Source organism: Bacillus rossius, chromosome 1 (genome assembly GCF_032445375.1).
Source record: "Bacillus rossius redtenbacheri isolate Brsri chromosome 1, Brsri_v3, whole genome shotgun sequence".
Lineage (NCBI taxonomy): Eukaryota > Metazoa > Arthropoda > Insecta > Phasmatodea > Bacillidae > Bacillus > Bacillus rossius.
Genome location: NC_086330.1, coordinates 47,083 through 67,716, shown reverse-complemented (window position 1 = coordinate 67,716; position 20,634 = coordinate 47,083). Strand labels below are relative to the sequence as shown.

The 20,634-nt window shown below is 38.6% G+C and overlaps 1 protein-coding gene across 1 annotated transcript; it reads left to right on the top strand.

Annotated features, from left to right (window-relative positions):
- Positions 1–1,177: 1,177 nt before the first annotated feature.
- On the top strand, positions 1,178–11,920 carry LOC134530730 (suppressor of cytokine signaling 5). The gene is made up of 2 exons (XM_063365854.1): positions 1,178–1,503; positions 9,364–11,920. Exon 2 carries the CDS (start codon positions 9,422–9,424, stop codon positions 10,778–10,780), a length of 1,359 nt encoding a protein of 452 aa, XP_063221924.1. The 5' UTR covers positions 1,178–1,503; positions 9,364–9,421; the 3' UTR covers positions 10,781–11,920.
- Positions 11,921–20,634: the final 8,714 nt, after the last annotated feature.

The window sequence follows — 20,634 nt, the reverse complement described above, 5'->3', positions numbered from 1 at the left end:
CTGGGCGACCGCGTCACGGTCTCCTGCCTGCGACACGTCAGGGGTGGTGCGTGATGCGAGGGAGGGGGGAGAGAGTTAGTCGCGCGCAGAGCACGGAGTGGCAGTCGCTGACAGGCCTTAACGGTGGACAGATGTGCCATGCAGGACACCGAGGTGGGCAGCGCATACGTTGGCACCAATGTTGCGACGCGGGGAGCGGCAACGGCTTTCCAGACTACTGGGGACAGTGCCCTGGTCTGGGAGCGAGCTTGGTCGGGCAGCGTCGTTAGCTCAATAGGTCAAGCAGCAGGCACGGGCCAAATTGCGGCATGCGGACAGCGACAGGTTAGACTGCAAATTACCGGCACGTTAGCGTGGGACAGGGAGAGGCCAATGATAGGACTGCACACTTTATCAAGGAACGGTTATCTCTCTTTTCCACTTAGTTTGTACATATATGGGTTTACAGTTAGATTTTCAGTGTTGCATATAGTTTGTGCAGGACAGTGTGTCAGTGGTGGAGTATGTGAACAATACTCGCGTTGCTGTGCAAAGCTTCAGACTGTCGCAGGCAGAGCCGGGCCAGCCCCATGTAAAGAGTCTCTGTGCGAATAAAACAGACTTTCTGCTAACACAGGCTTTTAATAATTACATATTCGAGCTGGTTCCTCCCGGGCCAATCTGGCCGAACCCTTCTCTACCAAGAGCAGCTGGGCAGCCGGGCATAAATCAACGAGGGAGGGATAACATGGCGAAGTCAAATTTAAAGTTTTATTCGGAGCTTAATGAAATATTGCACCCTCGACCTTCAAAACATGATAAATGTCATGGTTGACATAAGATTCTTTAAAACAATTCCCAATAACTTTTTTACCCCTTAACGAAGAATTATATTAAGAAGAATATTATGATTGGCTAGATCTAATTTTTGAAGAAAAAGATGGAAAATGTTTGAAGAACCTTTATAGAAACCAATATAAATTTAATCACTTAGTATGAAAGAAAAAAAAGTTACATAATGCAATTTTTAATCATTTTAAATAATTATTTTTTATGTAATACTGTTTTATAAATAAATTATTTTCATACAAACATTAATTCATTAATCTACAACAACAAGATTTCAAACTACGAAAGAAAATCTGCTAGTTTGCCCATTGCAATACTAGGAAATTAGAATTTCGCGGGCGTTTTTCAGACTAGGCCGCTAGGATCTCTGTAGTCGGGTGTCACCAGCGTTCGTCTTATTAATATGCCCGAGTTTCTTATATTGTCCTACTACAATATTTGATGTTGGTATCTAAAAGTGCCATCGTAAAGTTTTCTGATACTGGTTGAATTGATTTGTGTTGGGAAAATTACGAAGTGGATAAACATAAAAATTTGTCATTAAAAATGTTTTGTGTTTGCTAGTGACATGTTTTTTATTTTGGATAATGACAACTGTATGTTGTAACCGTGATCGTCGATTCTTAAGCTCTACATTTGCCTTTTGCTTGACGTAAAATTATGTGGACCTGCAGTGTAAGTTTTAGATGTGTAGAAAGCAATTTTTTTATTAGTTTAGCATTTAAACGTGGTTTCTATTCCTTATTAACATGTGGGTCATAATACTGTTTGTTCCGAACCTGTTTGGACAAGTCGATTAAGATGGCTTTGTGACAGGATGTCGCTGAATGTTGGAAAGACGAAGGGGTCAGGTTCACGAGGAAGAGGAAGAGGAAGTGTATAGCTGTAAGGGGCAGGAGAGAGAGGAGGCCAAGTACAAGTACCTAGGAGTGTCCTGGGATGGACAGTTGCAGCGGGTGGCAGGGGTAGGAGGTCCCCGGGACAGGGTCAGGCCAGTGATGGAGTATGGGGCTGTGATCTGGGATCCCTGCCTGGAGACTGAAATAAGGGAGCTGAGGAGGTGCAGCGAGGGGGGTGATGGGCATGTGGTTGAGAAGGGAAGGGCAAGAGAGGGAAATGCACAGTATGTCGGTGTCTAAGGAATTGCAGGGGAGGAGAAGGGTGGAAAGGTGATCAGGGAGTGGGTGGCCGGGGCAGCTGGGAACTGGGTACACAGAGGTGGGTATGCTCTGGAGGGATTGGAGGCATGCCTGCCTAGTGACGACAGCGAGGAAGTAGAATGGGCTGGATTAAGGAATGCCGGGGGTGGGAGATTCAAGGGCCCGTAGATGTCTAAATGGGGAAGGGAATAATGAGAGAGGAGAACAACTTACCTTTGGGTGAAAAGCCCAATTGCAAGTTGGAAATCAAATCATAATTATATTATAATGGTTTAGCTTTAATTTTTTATGTTTAGTATGAAAATGTAATCCTCATTTTTTAAATAATTGCACAGTTTTATGAATTTTGGGTGATTATTGAATAAATAGGAATGAGGTATAAAATAAAATTATAAATATCATTTGTTTGCTTCCAAACTTTTTTTCTTCTAATTATTATGTACAAGGGTGAAGCAATAATAGCATTATTTTGTTACCTGAGACATCATTATTTTATAGTAGCATGTTCTTGTTGAATGTGATGTTCAATGATTTTGCTATATTTTGTGATGTTTCAAGTTAATGTTCCAAATATGGCATAGATTTATTATTTCATATTTGTTAATATGTTGTTTTTACTAATTTATGTAATTACTAATTAATGCTCATCAATGATTCTGTAAGGCTGCATGAATTCTGTTTTCAAGTGCGTACTGTGTAACATTTTAATTGCTCTTTGCTAAGGTGGTCCTTCCTAGCATTGCTGCCGAGTCTGTGGTGCAAAGATAATATTTTTTATGATGATTAAAATTTTATAATTGTCGAAGTTGCTAAATTTCTGGTTGAGATCTTGGCCAGCATGGGGGCGTAGCATCATATTTTGACAAGGCCAATAATTTCAACATTTTCCAGTGATAAAGTAGCCTCCCATGGCTTAGTTTGCCATGTATTGGCCACTGACAAGTCTCTGTGTTAAATGTAGTAAATTTGTTGTATCAAAAGACGTATAATTAAGCCAGTAGAGAAGTTTAACTTCAATGCCTACATCTCTGTATTCAGTAAGCCCTTTTCATGCACATCATTGGTGAATTATGTATTAACTTCACAAAGTACATTTTCAATTTATTGCTGAAAATCAATTTAACTAACCAAATTTATCTTTTTGACTTGAAAAGAATTCATTAGCATAAAATAGAAGAGTGATTTTCATTGCTACATAATACATCTCTGGAAAAAATTTCATTTGCACAAAATTAAAAGAATTTTTTTTTGTATATTGAATTACTGTTTGTTATATTCATTTTGCAACAGGTGCCTTAAGTGCCCTACAAAACACACACACACACACAGATATATATATATAAATAAATAAGTTGGTGATGTAAGTTAAAATTTAGATGATCAACATAAAATAGTCTATAGTTAAATTTATTCCAGATAGTGTTTATTTATTGTATAAGTAAACGACGAACTTTGCTAAATTATCAAATTGTTTGGTTGTCCGACTGTGCATTTTGTATTTTTGGCTTTGGTAGTGGTTTGAAAAGTTGGTAAATTTAAAGTTAGTGGCTTTTACTTAAAAAAATGGATTAATATTCCGACAATTGTGTTCTAGAACACCAAATATTCAGGGTGTCTACTGACCCTGGAAAACCTGGAAAACCTGGAAAAATCAGGGAATATTGAAATCAGGGAAAAATCAGGGAATTTTTGTTTGGTAGATTGTATGTAGTTTGCAATACGTTTTTTGTTTATTGATCTGCTTGCATTGACGTAGCATCAAGTGTATCGCGTCCCATTTTTTATTTTTGAATGGAAAATACCGAACAGTTCCCACGTCCATTTTCTTTTATTTACCATCAGATTCGGAAGTGGCGTTAAATCACGTGATACAAACTGGTTCAAGCTGGCCTGTTATCCTGCTGACGTGACGTGCTGCAGTATGTGCTTCCCACGTTCTGATTATACCGACAGGTGCATTTAATTTTAAGTATCTATGGATGCCCTCAATGTAAACTAGGCATTTTTGTTAGCTTTGAAAATACATATCACAGACACTTTTGGTGAAGTTTCGCCATTGTTGCTAGAAATTGGTAGGTGTGGGCTTCATACGTTCCATGGTGCTTTCAAAACTGGAATTTCTGCTATACAATTGGACGTTGTTAGTTTTTTGAGGCACAGTTACTATTTTTTTATGCATGTACCTACCTGCAAGGAGGACAGATTACATTAGAATAACTGGATCAGAGCTTTTTTCCAAGAAATTTTGTGCAATCAGATGGAATACTGCAGTTGCTGAGCGTGCCATGAAAATGTTACCCCACTTAAAGAAATTTGTTAGTGAAGTTTCTATTTCATCTCTCTTTTTCAGTGTAGTGAAAAGTGCTCTTGAAGATAATCTTCTAGAAGTAAAATTGACATTCTTCTACTCTTTGGCATCAGAGCTGGAATTGTTTCTCACAATGTTCCAAAGTGAAGCACCCATGTCACCTTTTCTCTATGATTCACTGGTAGACATTTTATTAGCTTGGCAGGAAAGTTTTTGAAACCAGAGGTACTGAAGAGCTTTAGGGAGAAATGCAATGTATCTCGATTGGATGTAGATAACCAGGAAAATCTATTGACTGCTAACAATATCAAGTTGGGTTATGCAGTACGCCATGCCATTAAGAAAGAGAAAGTACCAGTAAAGTCTGTCCTGTTACTGAAAAATGATGTTAGGACTTGTCTAAAGGTTATGGTAAAAAAAACTTAAAGACAAAAGTCCCCTGAAGTACAAACTTACCAAGGGAATTTCCTGCTTATGTCCGTCTGTGGCTTTAAATTAGGGTGTGAGGAAACAGCGTGTGAATTACAGTTTAGAATGTTGTCTTCAAAACAAGTGGCTATAAGGACAAGAAGCTGACAACATTGAGTGATCATATCAGTTGGTATGTTCCTCGGAAGATTCTGAAGCACTGTTCTCGTCTTTTTCTCGAGAAGACTGGTGCCTTGATCACTTGTGGATGCTCATTCTTAAGGCACATACAGTAGCTGCCAAAACAGGCCTTCTTAAGTTTGTGAGGATGATGTTGGTACTTTCCCATGGAAATGCATTATTGGAAAGAGGATTTTCAGTAAATTCTAATCTGCTGACTGAAAACTTGCAGGAAGAAATACTGATAGCACTAAGACAGATGTACGACTTTGTTCAACTTTCTGGAGGTGTAAAGCATGTTGATATCACCAAGTCCATGTTACAGTATGTAATAAATGCTAGTTGTAGGCGTAAGGAAGCCCTGCAAACAAACAAAAAGAAAAGGAAGCTACAGACAAGAAGAAGGCAGAAAAAGAAGAGTTGAAGAGGAGATCAAGGCTTTGCAGTTGAATATGGCTCGAGTGTTGGATTTGGCTCGTTCTGAACAAGTGCAATAGACGCAAAAGTTGAGTCACTGCGAAATTGATGGGAGCTTCCTTTTACTTATGTTTTTGCTAAAGTAAGTGTCTGAAATATTTGTAGCATCATATTTTATTTGCCATCAATTGAGTCACTTTTCCCACGTCTGGAAGAAGGTATTTTTTTTACTAATTTAAGTGAGTTGAAATACTTTGAAACCCGTCAATCTACTGTTATGCAGTTTTTTCAGTTTCGTGGAATTTCGTAATTGTGTTGCAGAAAACCTGGAAATGTTCAGTTTTAGACCTGGAAAACCTGGAAAAATCAGGAAATTTAATTTACTAGATCTGGTAAACACCCTGAATATTCCTCTATTTTCCCGAAAAAGCGCATTTAAAAGTTGTTTTCCTTCCTAATTTGTTTGCTTGGCCCCGGCTTAAATCTACTGACATTAAACAATCCTGCGCTTTGAAAACAGCCTTGGCTACGCAATTAATGCACAACACAATTTTACGTTACTGATTATGCAAAACATGTAATATTTACAATAACCTTAAGTTAAAAATGTTATTGAGATTTGTATGCACTAAATATGCACTAAACATAAAAAAAGAAAGAACACTCAACTATGTAGGAGGTGGGTAAGTAAATGTGGTAATACTGACATTAATGCACCACTTTGCTTATAAAATTTTTCTAAGATTCCAGTAGGAATTTTGAAATGCTCTTTACAGGGGAAATAGAGTAATGTCTGTGTAGTGTTCTAGAACATCATTGTTGAAATATATACATAAATACAATGGAAAAGCAGCTAAAATTTAAATTACTGAAATGTCGCTAACCTAACCAGGTAATACCGAATGTTATCTCAAATAATTTCACAATCATATTGAAACACTTAGATCAAATGCTAATAAAATGTTAGCGTTGATTAAATATATCACATTTAATGCATCTAATTTAGATTCAACACTTAGTCTTTATATATCCTTGGTGAGATATAAATTTGAATATGGTTCTTTGATTTGGAATAACATTAATAAATCAGATAGTGACAAATTGGATAAAATACAATTCAAACTGATCAAAATTATAAACCTAAAAAGTAACATTAATCTAAATGTAGATTTACACTCCCTTCTTGGTTCCTTACCATTAAGAAGAGAAGTATTAGATGCATTATTTGTACACAATTGTTACAAAAATACAATTAATTGTAATTATTTTCTTCACAACACTGGAATTAGAATACCTACTTTCGATAGTCGTAATCAATCTCTATTTTGTACGTTAAATAAAACTAATGATCTATTAAACAGAATAACTAAAAATTACAATAAATATGCAAGGTTATTTCCTGAATTTGATAGCAAAATTAAATTTAAAAAAATACAACTATTCCTAACTTAATTTTTTCTTTTTTTTTTTCTCTCTTGTGGTGAATAATCATATTGTTCCAAGTTAGTTTTTTTTTGTGTTATTCTTTTTTTCTACATTATAAAATTTACAAATAAATTATTTACTAATTATTAAATGTTGCATGTTGTGTGTATCGTTTTGTTTTGTTGTCTTGTATTTTGTATTGTTTTGTTCTGTCTGTATGTATATGTGTTGTTTGTATCGTGCCTACCACCCAAGGCCATAAGCTGTAGGTAGGCATGCAACAAATATTAAATAAATAAAAAAATAAATAAATAAATAAATAAAGATTTTAATGCTGTAACCTTAAATACCTAATGAAGTAAAAGTCTTGTAACATTGCATGTACTCTGTCCCGTTAACTTCCAGAAGCAAAGTGTTCGGGTTTAAAGAGAACTACAGTGCTATCAACGAGTTTTGGTATTTACTAATGTATGTTAACTTATGTATATATTTAAATAATATATTTTTTATGTACATAATTGTCTTCTAAATAATTTTTTGGTTATTGCAATAATGCTGGAAAACCCACAGGTGTGCAGGTAGTGGCACAGTTATGTACTTTTCTGGAAAGTTCTCACTGTCCTGTGAAGTCTAGCTAAATCTTGTTCCTGCCATTTTTGAAGATTGTTATCAGGGCATGTAAGATCTGTGCCGTCCCACATTGGGCACCAATTGTAACAGTCCAGACTGAGCATGACTAAGACAACCATCCAATAACTATTTTTTTGTGGATAAATAACAAGATTTGAAAATAAGTTTTGTAGATTAATTCACTTTTAACAAAAACACACAATGGTGGCCATACTCGCTTATGACACAGTTGCAAATTATTCACAAAAGTATTCCAATTATTTTGTTTTGCTGTTTCAAAAAAATCGGTAGAAACATTAGGATATTCTAAATAAATTTTCTGTTTAAAACTCGCGTTACAACCCTAAGGACTTCATCCTCAGAATGACTACAAAGTTCATTATGCATTGTTGTGGGCTTTCACCAATGACTCTGATTGAAATAATTTTAACGATTGTTCTGAAAGGTTAATAAATTGGCACAGTCTGAATCACAAGAGTGAAGTTGATACATTTAAAACATTTGTGATTGATCGCCCGACACGCAATTTCCAGTTACCACGACCAGACATTAGACTAATTCATTGGCAACAGAGAGTTCACCTCCTTCCTCACTAGAGGGAGCTATGCCCTTGGTTCAATCACAGAAAATCTCTAAAATTGCATCCAATAACAATACACTACAATACATTAAACCATCCACAATCCATTGTGATTTCACTACTGTGTATCTATAGAATGGAACAAGTACATCACTTTACAAAAGACACATCTGCTTCTCTGCCTCTAACACACTGACACCATTTTTGGGAACATTGTATTTTTTTGTTCCCAGTACATTATTATAGCATCTTCCAAATATTCTAAAACACGCTCAATATCCAAGCATTGGTAAATAAAGACATACACCCATTAAAATATAAAAACGGGTATATGAAAACATATCTGAACCGATCCAACAGTTTATAAAATATGTAAATACAAATATTAAGTTAATCTTCTTTATAAAAATAAAATAATTTAGTTACTGTGAATAATTGCAAGTATCTAGTAATACAATATACTGTTAATAAACTTAACTCTGATCTGAAACACATTTAAAACATAAAAAAAGAAGCTAAGTAATGAAGTCTTATCCCTCAATCAACACAGTTTCAGAAGCTAGGAGGGTAGTTGCTGTGTTGCAGCATGTGCATGTGATTGCTGGCAGTTGTCGGCTCCTATTTGGAGAATAAAATGTCTTTTCTCAATGTAGCCTAAATCTCGTGAACAGGATTGCAAAGCAGATGAAAAGGCACAATCTTTGAGAGCTTCAGTACTATTTTCTTTATCTTCTTTGAATACGTGTCTTCTTACCCTAAAATATAATCAAAGTATTACAGTTCTTTGTACATTGTAGCTCTATGCTACAATCTTGAAAATATGGTACACTTAATGTATGTGTTCAGAGTAAAGAAAGCACTGTTAATTCTTTTCACCTGCTGGTTGTTGCAAACAGGGGATATTTTTCCACTTGAAAAATTATAGAAAGTTATGGTCTTGTCATTAGTAGAATTATCATGACCAAAAATATGACATTACTTAAGCGTTCTTAAAAACATTTTTTAATCTTTGTTTTACTGCTATGTGTGCACAGAACATTACCTACACAGATACATGCTGTCCCAAATGCTTCATTCCTATGGAAGTTCTGTGCACGCCTTCAACACACCAGTGACCACTCCCTTTGTGATTGTGCCCAGTGCTGGGCTACTACCCTGAATCTTTTGTAAAATTATTTAAGCAGTTATAGCAGAAAAATTTGTTTGAAAACAGGTTAATCTTTTCTTCGTATTGACCCAAAGCAATTTAAAGTAATTGTGAATTTTTCCAATTTCATTGAGAGCTATGCAAATAATGGTCAAAAAACTAAAAGCTTGTTTAAATTAATTTTGCTAGAGTGTGGTTTGTTTATTTTGTGTTAGTACAAAGTGCCAAACTCAAACTCTGCCAGTTGTATTAACTAGTGTGTTGGCGGGCTTTGTTGCAGACGTGCGTGGCAGGAGCCACACGGTAGCGACCAGACACATGTCCGTGCTGGGACTGTGATGGGCCAGAAGTTGGGCAATCTAAAAGGTTATTTTGCAGCAATGGAGAGGCAAGAGAGTGCTTCAAGTGGGAGTGGAGAGGGCACGCAGGAGTATGAGGCAGGGAGCGTGTCACGTGTGAGCCCGGGTGGCCCAGCCAACGCTAACAGACTGGATGGCATGAACGAACTGTTCGAGAGCATCTACAGCAGTTGCATGGAGAATGCACGACGGGAAGGTAATGGGAACGTCGTGCCAGAAGCCGGGTTGAATATACCTTCGTGCGAATGTTCCGGAAAGCATGTCGACTTTCAAGGCCCGGGATCTTTGCGGCACGGACCGGCACGGAGCCTCTCGCTGGTCAGCGGAAAAAGGTCGCGAGCCAAGTCTGCCATCGTGGGCGGGGGCAAGAAGAAACGCAACAACTGGGTGCTCAAGTTCAACTGCGCGCGACTGAAAGGCAGTGGCAGGGGTGGGGGAGCGACGACGGACCCCGACACGGGCTGTGGCTCGTGCGTGTGCACCAGCTACCAGCGCACCGAGGAGTGTTCTCCCCGAGCAGCATCCCCTCCGAGCAGCAGCTCCAGCAGCGCAGGGGAGGAGGGGGTGGGTGCCGACAACCTCATAGACATGTCCAAGTTCAACGCCGACGACTACCCCATCGAGGACTGCGACGAGAGGGCGCGACTGGAGCGTGCCAGGGAGATAGCGGAAGGAGTGGACCCTCCCCCGGGGTTCCGCCCCGGCCAGGAGATCACCATCGACAGTTTGACGGCCTTGTTCCAGACACACCTGGGCATGGGCATTCATCCGGCGGCACTGACTGCGTTTTCGCGACTGGATGTTCCACGAGTGGTGCACACTCAGGTGGACTACGTGCACTGTCTGGTACCGGACCTGCTGCAGATCACAGCATGCTCCTTCTACTGGGGTAAAATGGACCGCTATGAAGCGGAGCGCCTGTTGGAGGGGCGCTCCGAGGGCACCTTCTTGCTGCGCGACTCTGCCCAGGAGGAGTACCTCTTCTCCGTAAGCTTCCGTAAGTACGGCCGCTCCCTGCATGCCCGCATCGAGCAGTGGAACCACCACTTCAGCTTCGACTCGCACGATCCAGGCGTGTTCTCGTCGAGCACCGTGTGCGGTCTCATCGAGCACTACAAGGATCCGTCGTGCTGCATGTTCTTTGAGCCCATGCTGACGCTGCCGCTACACCGCAACTTCCCCTTCCCTTTGCAGCACTTGTGCCGCGCCGTCGTCTGTAGTCGCACTGGCTACGACGGTATCGGCCGGCTGCCCTTGCCCAAGGCCCTTAAGTCCTATCTCAAGGAGTATCACTACAAGCAGCGTGTGCGTGTGCGCAGATTTGACCTAGAACAGTAACTACCCTCAAGGACTACCACTAGGAGCAGCACTGGAGGGTACTCAGGTTCAACCTTGAGCAGTCATTAACCTTCCCTGCATATTAAAGTTAACATCATAACATTTATAAGAAATGCTGTTTTTACCTTTTAATATTTACAAAAATATATATTGTATAGTTGAGGTAAAGTATATTCTTATTTCACCAAGTGGTGACAGGAGGGGGTAAGAATTGAAATTTCTAAGGTTGAACTTTGTTACAATTTATTGTATTCTTAACAATGGCAAGATTGTGGACTCCCAGTTTGTGTTTGCACTTGTTGACAACTCTTTAAAGTTGTGTTGGCAAATAATCTTATGAGTATTAACTTGTTAAATAAACTAAGCTGCATATGCATGAAATAGTTTAGCATATACTGTAATATAACAATTGTTCTTTGTTAAGTGGTTATGTCTATGTAAATACATAAATACATCACAGTTTTCAATAGTTGCATGTAACAGATGGGGATAGTGGCTAACATGATAGAAAATAAAATTGAATGGTTATTTCTAAGCAATTATTAGTTTCTAAAATATTTTGAACCACACTGTGAAAATGTTTGTCATGAGATGAACCCTATATTTGGTTCTTTTGAAAAGTAAGTGGTGTTGAAGAGCCAAACATAGATCTACAAGCTAAGTTTGCACAGCCATACAGCAGTGAGCAAAGCAGAGAAACCTCTTGTTTAAAACATTGTCATTGTTTATAACAGATTTGTGACATCAAGCCACTGGGAACGGTGAAGTCCGCAGCATGTAATCACAATTGCACCTCAAAAAAGCCTGTTCTCAGTGGATTTCATCGCATCTAATATTTTCAAGTGAATACACAAATTGATTAGTGGCATTAATTTGTATAGGTTCTTCATTATGCATTATTTTATTTGGAGTGGAGACAACATGCCTTTACTCAGCTCAACCAATGCTGTAAATTTTATTTTTTTCCTGCGGAACATTTCTTGACTGGGTTATGATTCTTTGTGTTTCAGCTGTCTCACAAGCACATTAACAACATTATGTCTACCACCCAGCAAATCTGTAAGCAGTGTGCCATTGTATACACCACAGCATGTCTGCCATCCATAATCATTATATCTTTTTCGCTCCATTGTTTTAAAATCTATGCTTTTACAAATTTCCCTGAAGTCCATTACATGCCTAATATGCTTAAGCAAAATCATTGCTTTTAATCTACTAGTGTAGATTGTGCTGAAAACCCAGTCCCGTCATCAAAAAATTAGGTCTGTGTGTTAGTAGAATGTTTGGTTACAGTAATTTTTTTGTTAGAAAACTTGTAATATTTGTCACTAGCAATAAAAGGTTTTATTTTCACAATCAAAAGAACCTACTGATTTGCCAACAGAAACTTCAAAATAATTTGTGTAATCAATGACTTAGTTTATATTGTTACAATATATTAAAAACAATAAATAATCATCATGGGAAAACTACTGGGTTCGTAAATGGATAGCCCAATTAAAGATTTTACTACACAGTTTTATTGATTGCAACTACTCACTTCTCTAACAAATAATCTTCTAAAAATGCCTAATAATCAATTACACTTAAAAATGTTTATTCCCCAGTCACTCGGTTGTTACACACCACACACCTCGCTGGGCCGCACCTCTGCCGCAACTCTTGCCACAGCACCCCTCGTGGACCTCTGTCACCGCACTCTGCCGCCGCCGTCGCCGCCAGATTTATCGGGAAAGGCGTCGGAGCTCGCACAACCCAGGCAGAATTCCCACAGCTGCCAGGTGTCAGGTTAACGTCGCCGAAGCAGAGCGTCGCGGAGGGGAAGCGGCAACCCTTGTAATAAACGAGGCACGTCTCACGTTGGGCAGCCACGAGACGTCAGTGGCTGTGCGGGGTTGCCAGCCAGCTCAGAACCTGCGTGCGCCGTGGCCCTGCTCATGTTCGTAACAATATTATGTAATTGCATGTGATTTTTCCAACAATATATTTCTGATAAAATATAGGATGACACAAATTAATACAAAGTAAATATTAATTTACAATATCATTTTAATTATAAAACATAGTAATTATTCCGTAAGACCTTGTATGAACAGCATTTCTGAAAGCAGTTTTGGATTCTATGACAAAAATACAGAAGTGAGGTGGAACACCAGTAAGTTAGATAAAAAGAGAAAAAAAAAAATGTTAGACGATAACAGATAAATGGGTGACTTACAATCTGATGAACGGCATTTGTTGTTATAATTATATTTCTTAGATTATTGTATATTAACTGAAACAAGAGTAGGTTAATAGTTGGTAAATAAAATGTTTATATTTTATCAATGCAATTATCAACATACCTTAAATCCCTTTCTAATGTTGTGCATACATGTGGTCTTCTACTGTAAAAATACTAATCAGATGAACCAATACCTATTTTATACATTAGTATCTGACACTGGGTACAAGACATGGTATTAGTCTTTAATTTAACATCTTCCTTTTTGTCTAAAATTAATATTAACTACTGCTGCTATTATGGACTTATTACTGCTTAATTGAGACATTTAACTTTTAATAATCTTTCATCACTCCGCCTACTAACTACAATACAATTTGGGCTTCCACAAAGCCATAGACTATCAGACCACAACATACACATATATTATATTTTCTTTGATTGACTGTGGCTTCAGATTATAATATTTTCCATATTTCACGTTTCATGCAGCAACACAAACTATAATAATTTAATGAGAATCTGCCAAAAATAATTTGCTAATGAGTGAAAAATCTTTTCTGCTTGCTGAGATACAGAAATCTTAGTGCACCTTTGCATTGCTAACACACAGATTTTCTGTTTGTGGGTACAGGATATTTGAGATCTGTCTTGGGGAATATGTGATTCACTTTCCCTTAGAATACTTTTCTTTTACAGTTCTAGTCAAACATGGTTTTCCCCATGTTTGTGGAAATGTCAGTTTTCAAAATAATATGCTCTTGTTAATTCAGTAAATACTGTCAAGTCTTTACAGAAGATAGTCCTGCCGGGCAAGGGCATTTTCTATTTATAATATTTCTCCCGCTGTCAATAAAAAAAATTGGTTGTCTGTAAAGTCAGTTTACGGACAATAGTTTAACGTGACAACGTCATAACAAAACATTGATGAAATGATTGATCCGGAAGAAAAGGAAATATTATATTCGGCCTGAGACTGAGCTGTAATAGGTTTTTGCAACCAAACCAGTTAGGCATTAAAAATATTATATTCTTTGAGGAAGAAATTTTTTTAATTTTTCTATCTTTTGTATGATAAAATCTACCTCTGCATACTTTTATGAATAAAATTGAATCATTTTTATTGAATTATCACTATTTTGTATGGATACAAAGGAGTGAAATGAAATGTACAATTTAATTAATAAATTTACTTTTATTTGCATTCATTAATTCAAATATGTTTATTACTTTTGAAATGTTGCATGTGCCGTATTTATTTTTACAAGTACAAAAAGAATTCGCAGATGCCGGGATTCAAACTGTCAACCTTTGGATTGGAAATTAGCAATGCTGACCGCACGACCACGAGGCCATTCTTGAAAAATAATAGTTTCAGATGTTTTATAAATATTTATAAACATTTTGTTCACGGTAGGAGAATAATATTATTTCGTTTTTATAACAAGATTTAATAACAAATACTCATCCCAAATACACCAAACTTATTTATAATGTGTTACAATATTTTTTAAAACATTGTGCAAAGGATCCCGGGTGTAATGTGAATTATTATGTGTAACTGTAAAACATCATTGTTGGTTCAAAACGTATTTGAAAATTCAACATTACTTTTAAATAACCGTACCGATGGTGCTGAAAATCGGTGGACGATCGTTAAATTACATAATATTAATAATTCAAACGACGAAAAAATGATTGAACAGTAAAATCGATGGTTGTTCCAATTGATGAGCGATGCCACGTATATTCTATAACGGTTGAACTTGTCAACTTTATATAACAAGATGGAGGAACTAAATTAATGTATCATATTTTATAATTTTACTTCAGCGCACATTTCTTTATTTCTCTATGAACCATAAGTCAGTAATTTTGTATTTATATCTTTTAATGTAAAACTTCTTTGCTCAAGGAATGAGATGTTTTGTTTAACCAATAAGGATAGTATTTTCAAAGTTCATGTTTAATATTATATGACTAAGAGTTTGTAAAACAATCTGGTATTGGTCGAAAAGGTATAACAAAAACTATTGCTGGAAAATAAAAGTTTGTTTGGAATTTTAAGTGAGAAAACGAAAAGGAGAATTGATATAGGAACCTTCGGATAAGCAAGACGTGACATTATATTACTGCAGAAATTGGAATTATGACTGTTGGGATACTTTGAAGAATTGCAAGAAATAATAGGAGACATTTATAATATTGTCACGGTCTGAAAATTTCATTACTTTTTTTTTTCTTAAATTTATTTTTCTTTTGTTTCTCGTTAGGTTAACGTGTTGGTGTACGTGCGAGTTTCCAGGCTCGGCCGGTTGATTGCGACACAAGGGTAGTGGAATATAGGTTGCTGCGACGTTAGTTTGCAGGCACCGCGGGCTTTTGCGAGGCTGCGTGGTTTGCTAATTCTCGCGGGTCGTTGGCCAGGGCCCGCCGAGAGGTTGCAACACGCCGTTCCAGAAAAACCCGCTGTGTAACGTCGATTTTGTTTGTCTCTGTCATTTTCAGCTTCGTGTACTCGTTTCGAGGACTCTGTCCTGATTAGTGTTGCCATCTTGCGTCCGAATTTGGAAACGTAGACAGAAACAATCGAACAGCGCAAGAGGGGGAGGGAGAGCTCGCTCGCGCCTGCGCAGAAGGATTTGTCGACTCCGCTTGTTTTTGTTTTTCCTTGCGGGAGGGAGGGACAGCCATTTTCCCCGTGGCTAAGTTTTCCCGGTGTTCGTGTTTTTTTTTTCGGAGTGGCCTAGTTTTGTAGTTAAAACCTCCTTCCAGGGAGGGACCGAGGCTTTTTGCCTGGGGACCTCTCTGGAAGCCGGGTCCACGTCGGTTTGAAACAACTTTTCTCCGCCTCAAGTCAGAGGGTAAGTGGTTGGCCATGGCTCGTCCGTCACAATCGTTTCTCGGGCGGTCTTCGTCCAGATTCTAAATTCAATGTGGTAATTCAAAGTAACTTAGTTTTTAGTCTTATCTTGTATTTTTTTTTTATGATTTAAATGTAAACAGGCGCGGTACCTGGTTGGTGCGAGCAGATATGTGCTGGGTTGTAGCACAATTAATCTGAGTGGGTGCTAATGGCTAGAGGGCAGCCATGTTGTGTAGTATAGCGTGATTAATTCATTAATCTCTTTGTTAAATTATTTATTATTAATTTATTTGTTAAATATTTGTTTAATTATTGTTATCCTAGTGAATAAAATCTGTGCTTGAATGGATTAATAATGTTTCTTTCCAGTGCATAAATCGTTCCCTACACTCCCTGTATGGGGAGAAGACTTGATCTCTAGTACCTTGACTCTGCCTAACTACCCCCCCCAATGTTATAGGTTATTTATTGTGTTGTGTATAGGTGTACGCGGGACGTCTGACGGAGTCACGTCTCAATATTGATAATTTTGAAATATTTATTGAATTGAAGAAGAATTAGTATTTGTACGAAGATTATAAGAAACATCGAGGCGTTCCCAGGATGAAGACTATGAATCACAACTACGAAGATTGGAAGTAATATTGAGGCGTTCCCAGGACGAAGAAAGAAATATTCTGAATAATCGACTGTACGAGACCCTCCGGAAACAGCGAGAGGCGTTCCCAGGACGAAGACAAATAACGAGAGGCGTTCCCAGGACGAAGAATTGCTACGAGGCGTTCCCAGGACGAAGACATGAAACAGCGGAGTGGCGTTTCAAGGATGAAGACGTGGAATATTCGTTGCTGAGTTCCCGTATAACGAAGAAAGACATCGTAATGCATAGTTCATTACTACTGAACTATACTAACAGGTCGGTCAGATATTTGTAAAGGAATTTTACCAAACTTACTAGCTTTGCAAAAACTAACACACCAGAATAGTTAACATCACGTGAAATTAGTTTAAGTACTCTTTACACCAATACCAGACTGCTTAAGTCTATTGACAACTTGAGTTAAAGTTTAAAAAGTTTGTATGTCATCTAGTCTAATGAACTTACGAATTTTTCCACGAAATACCCAGCTCTACCTACTGAATAGTCAGGACAATAAAAAAAATTAATAAATTTTGTATAGTAAACATTTGCTGATTGAAGACTTGCAATAAAACAGGTTCAAAGAGTTTGATACTACTTTACTGGTATTAAACAAATTATGAATATCTGTTGATAATTATGGAATGTCACTGAAAACTGATAACGGTTATTTTCCGATCACGTTGTGAATATTGTGTCATTCATAATCAAGTCAACATATCTAAATACTTTTAATGTTTACTCAGTATTACAACTTCTTAGAAGTTGTTGGCGCCCACAAATTAATATAAAATGATTCATTCTTTTGCTTTTATTCTATAAACACATTAGAACGAGTCTAATTACTTTCGAGTCATTCAAAGTCAAATCGATTTATAATAAGCAATAAATGTTATGATGATGAAGGCCCGTTTAGCGTACAATGAGCAAACAGGACACATCCGTAGTGGGACACTTTTTCATGCGTGCAGCCGGCGTTCATCGATTTATTAGACGTCACGTCAAAAAAAAAAAAAAAAAAAAGTTATGTATAAGCAAAATACATTTGCCAAATCACTTCTGCTTTTAATAGAGAAAAGTCGCCTCTCTTTACTTCCTTGACATGACCAAAAAAACCATATTTTTCTCTTTCGATAAACTATTCTCAATAATGATAATATATTTAATCAATACGAAACAGCAATTAATTACATTATCACATGTAATTATAGGACGAATTTATCTGCGTACTCAGTGACCAGAGATCAGTGGGTCACGACAGCCCTGCAAGTTCGTAAGTGAAACTACGCAGTGCCACCAGTATGATTTTCAGACCCGTGCACGGTGCCTACATCCCACTTGCTAGGATTTTCCCCCAAATGGAGCTGTAACTGGCCCTTAGCTTTGTTGTGTTGGCCCGAGTGTGTTACATTGGTTCATGTGGTACCAATCCAATAAATGATTATTCAATACAAGTAGTACATTAGAATGTTTAAATTTTTGAAAACTGGTTTTATGCAATTTTTTGAATAATAGGAGACTGCAAATATGTCAAAATATTGTCTACATGTTGAATGCACCTGTCCACATGAATTTGAACACTGGCATTGCTGTATGTAGCTTTCAGTTCTTCAGCTGTTAATTGTCCATCAAGAGGACATAGTGATGTTACAACAATGACCCCTTTGTTGGAGATGCTTGTTTTATTTCCTGAAAAACCCTTGACAGCCATGACCTAATCACCACATTCTGGTAGACAATAATTCACAATAATTTGTAATGAATGTGTAACTTGATCTTTCACTGAAGCATTTAGAAACAAAATCACAACCAATGTTTTCATTAATATCTGTTTGTATTGCAGACAGATATTACATTATAATAGAATCACCCATGGAACTTTCATTTTTTACAATACTTATATATTTACTCTTTTTAACCATTTGCAGCTCTTTCACACCTCTCGAAAGCGGTGCGGTGCTGCAGATTTCTTCTTATACTTGTCTGACAATATACTGGGTATGTATTCTGGAATTTTTAGACTGTCCGACCTTTTGTTTCTAATGAAATGAACACTATATTTTTAACGCTGTTGATTGTTACCTAAGTAAATCACCAAATAACTTATTTCTGTAAGCATTACTGTACCCAACCACAAATCAATTTGCAATACCTTTTCACTTTTTATAACCAACCATTCATATTGCTAATAGTTTTGAACAATTTCCCCTGAAGGTTGGTGATGCGCAGTATCTCAACTCCTGCCGTCCTGCAGTTACCACGCTCGCCCCCAGAGTAGCACGTTGCCTGTACACCTCCCAAAACTACTTTACTGCCTGTGTCGATGGACAAATGTTCTGGCTAATCCTAGGCCGAGCTGCTTCAGGGCAGACACCTCACCCTTCTGGGGGAGCTCCAGTTCTGGGACATCAGAGGGGATGTACATCAACAACAGGAACAGTTTCTAGCCACGTGAACTCCCCAAAACCCAACATTCACCTCCTCTCTTGAAGCCGGGGCAGTTGGTCTACATCCCGTCCCACCAACTGTTGGCAAACAGCAGAAAGTTCTGTGCGAGCCTGAGCCCCAAGTGGGCTGTGCTGCGATAAACGTTAAAGTGCGTCGTACTAACTTCATAATTGGTCCATATGCCCACCAGCAGAGCAGCCAAGGTCCACCGAGATGACCTGTGCCTTGTCACCACCGACGAGCCTACTAAACCCCCCCCCCCCCCCTCCTACAGACGTAGCACTCCACAACCACAGGGGCGAGTCCCTGATAACCTGGACGATCACCCCACTGAACTGGAGGTGGGTGACTCAGCCTAAAATTGCCCCATTTTGACAACCCCAAATACACGACGAAGCCACGACAGAGTGGCTCCAGAGTGTGCCCTTGTGGTGTCACCCTCCAGGAATGCACGCGGATGATAAACAAAATGCCCTGAAACTCCCCAGAAATTCTCAAGTCAGGGAATCCAGATGTTCCCTAATCTGACACAAACCCAGGCATGACCCCTTCCTGACGAGGAGGGCACAAGGGTGAGCACAACCGACTTGCAAGGGCTGATATGTCGGAGAGGAGTCGAAATTCACAATGTGATGCAACTCTCGGTGCAACTAACAACCCCTGCTGGTCATAGGGCTGTTTGTAGTCCCAGAGGACTATATACATTCCACGTGAATGAGACCCAGAAGGTCATACAGTCCGAGGAAGCCCAAGCCCCGAATCCAAATCCACTTTAAAAACAACAGTCTAAATGCACCCATGTCCACCCTTCCTGGTCCCCATTACCAGAGGAGTACCCTACACCTCTTGGCCTCCCACTAGGACCAAAATACCACCAAACTTATTCCATTGCTCAGTGATGCAACTTTTCCCACGTTTCACCTGGCTCATCACAAAAACCAAGGTCCCACACCATGTCAAACCGACACAAACCAATTTACCCAGTGCAATAAGGGAGGCAGTGCACAGAATGCGTGTGATACGTAGCATCTATGAACATAGCGTCCTAGGGAAAGGTACCTGTTGGTGCTCCCTCTGCTAGCACAGGCTGTTTCATCAATAACTCAGCAAGGAGTGTGCATGGGTAACACTGCACTTGAAGGGAATGCACCCAGTGCACTCTGGAGCAGTGTACCAAAGTGCAGTCACATCAGCAAAGTGCCGACGTCACCACCGGCAAGTCAAATTTTGGGGTAACATCCTGGGTCTTAATTCTGAATTAATTTTACATTATATAGGCTGATGTAATGAAACTAATTATTTGTTACTTATTGCTTCATGTAAAATACAATGATCTGGTGCAATTGTCTTATAACCATGGCCTAGCCTGGATGAACAGTTATGTTTTCATGTGGTAACGAACCCCTAGTGGTGCACTGCCATCCGGGGCTCGGGAGTTGCCTTTCAAGCAGCACCGGGGCTGAATGCAGAGCCCGTCAACCTCGTCCATTATTGAACTTCTCCACAATAGCATAAAGGTACTTTGGCTCCGTGGCCAACCCACAAGGACGTTTAACCACATGAAGACTCACCTTTAGCAAGCTTCACTCTACAACTTTACCAAAACTCGGCTAGAGACTGATTTGTGAGAAGATGGTGCCTTTTATTATGAGGGTACAAGAATTGCTTAAAGGGCT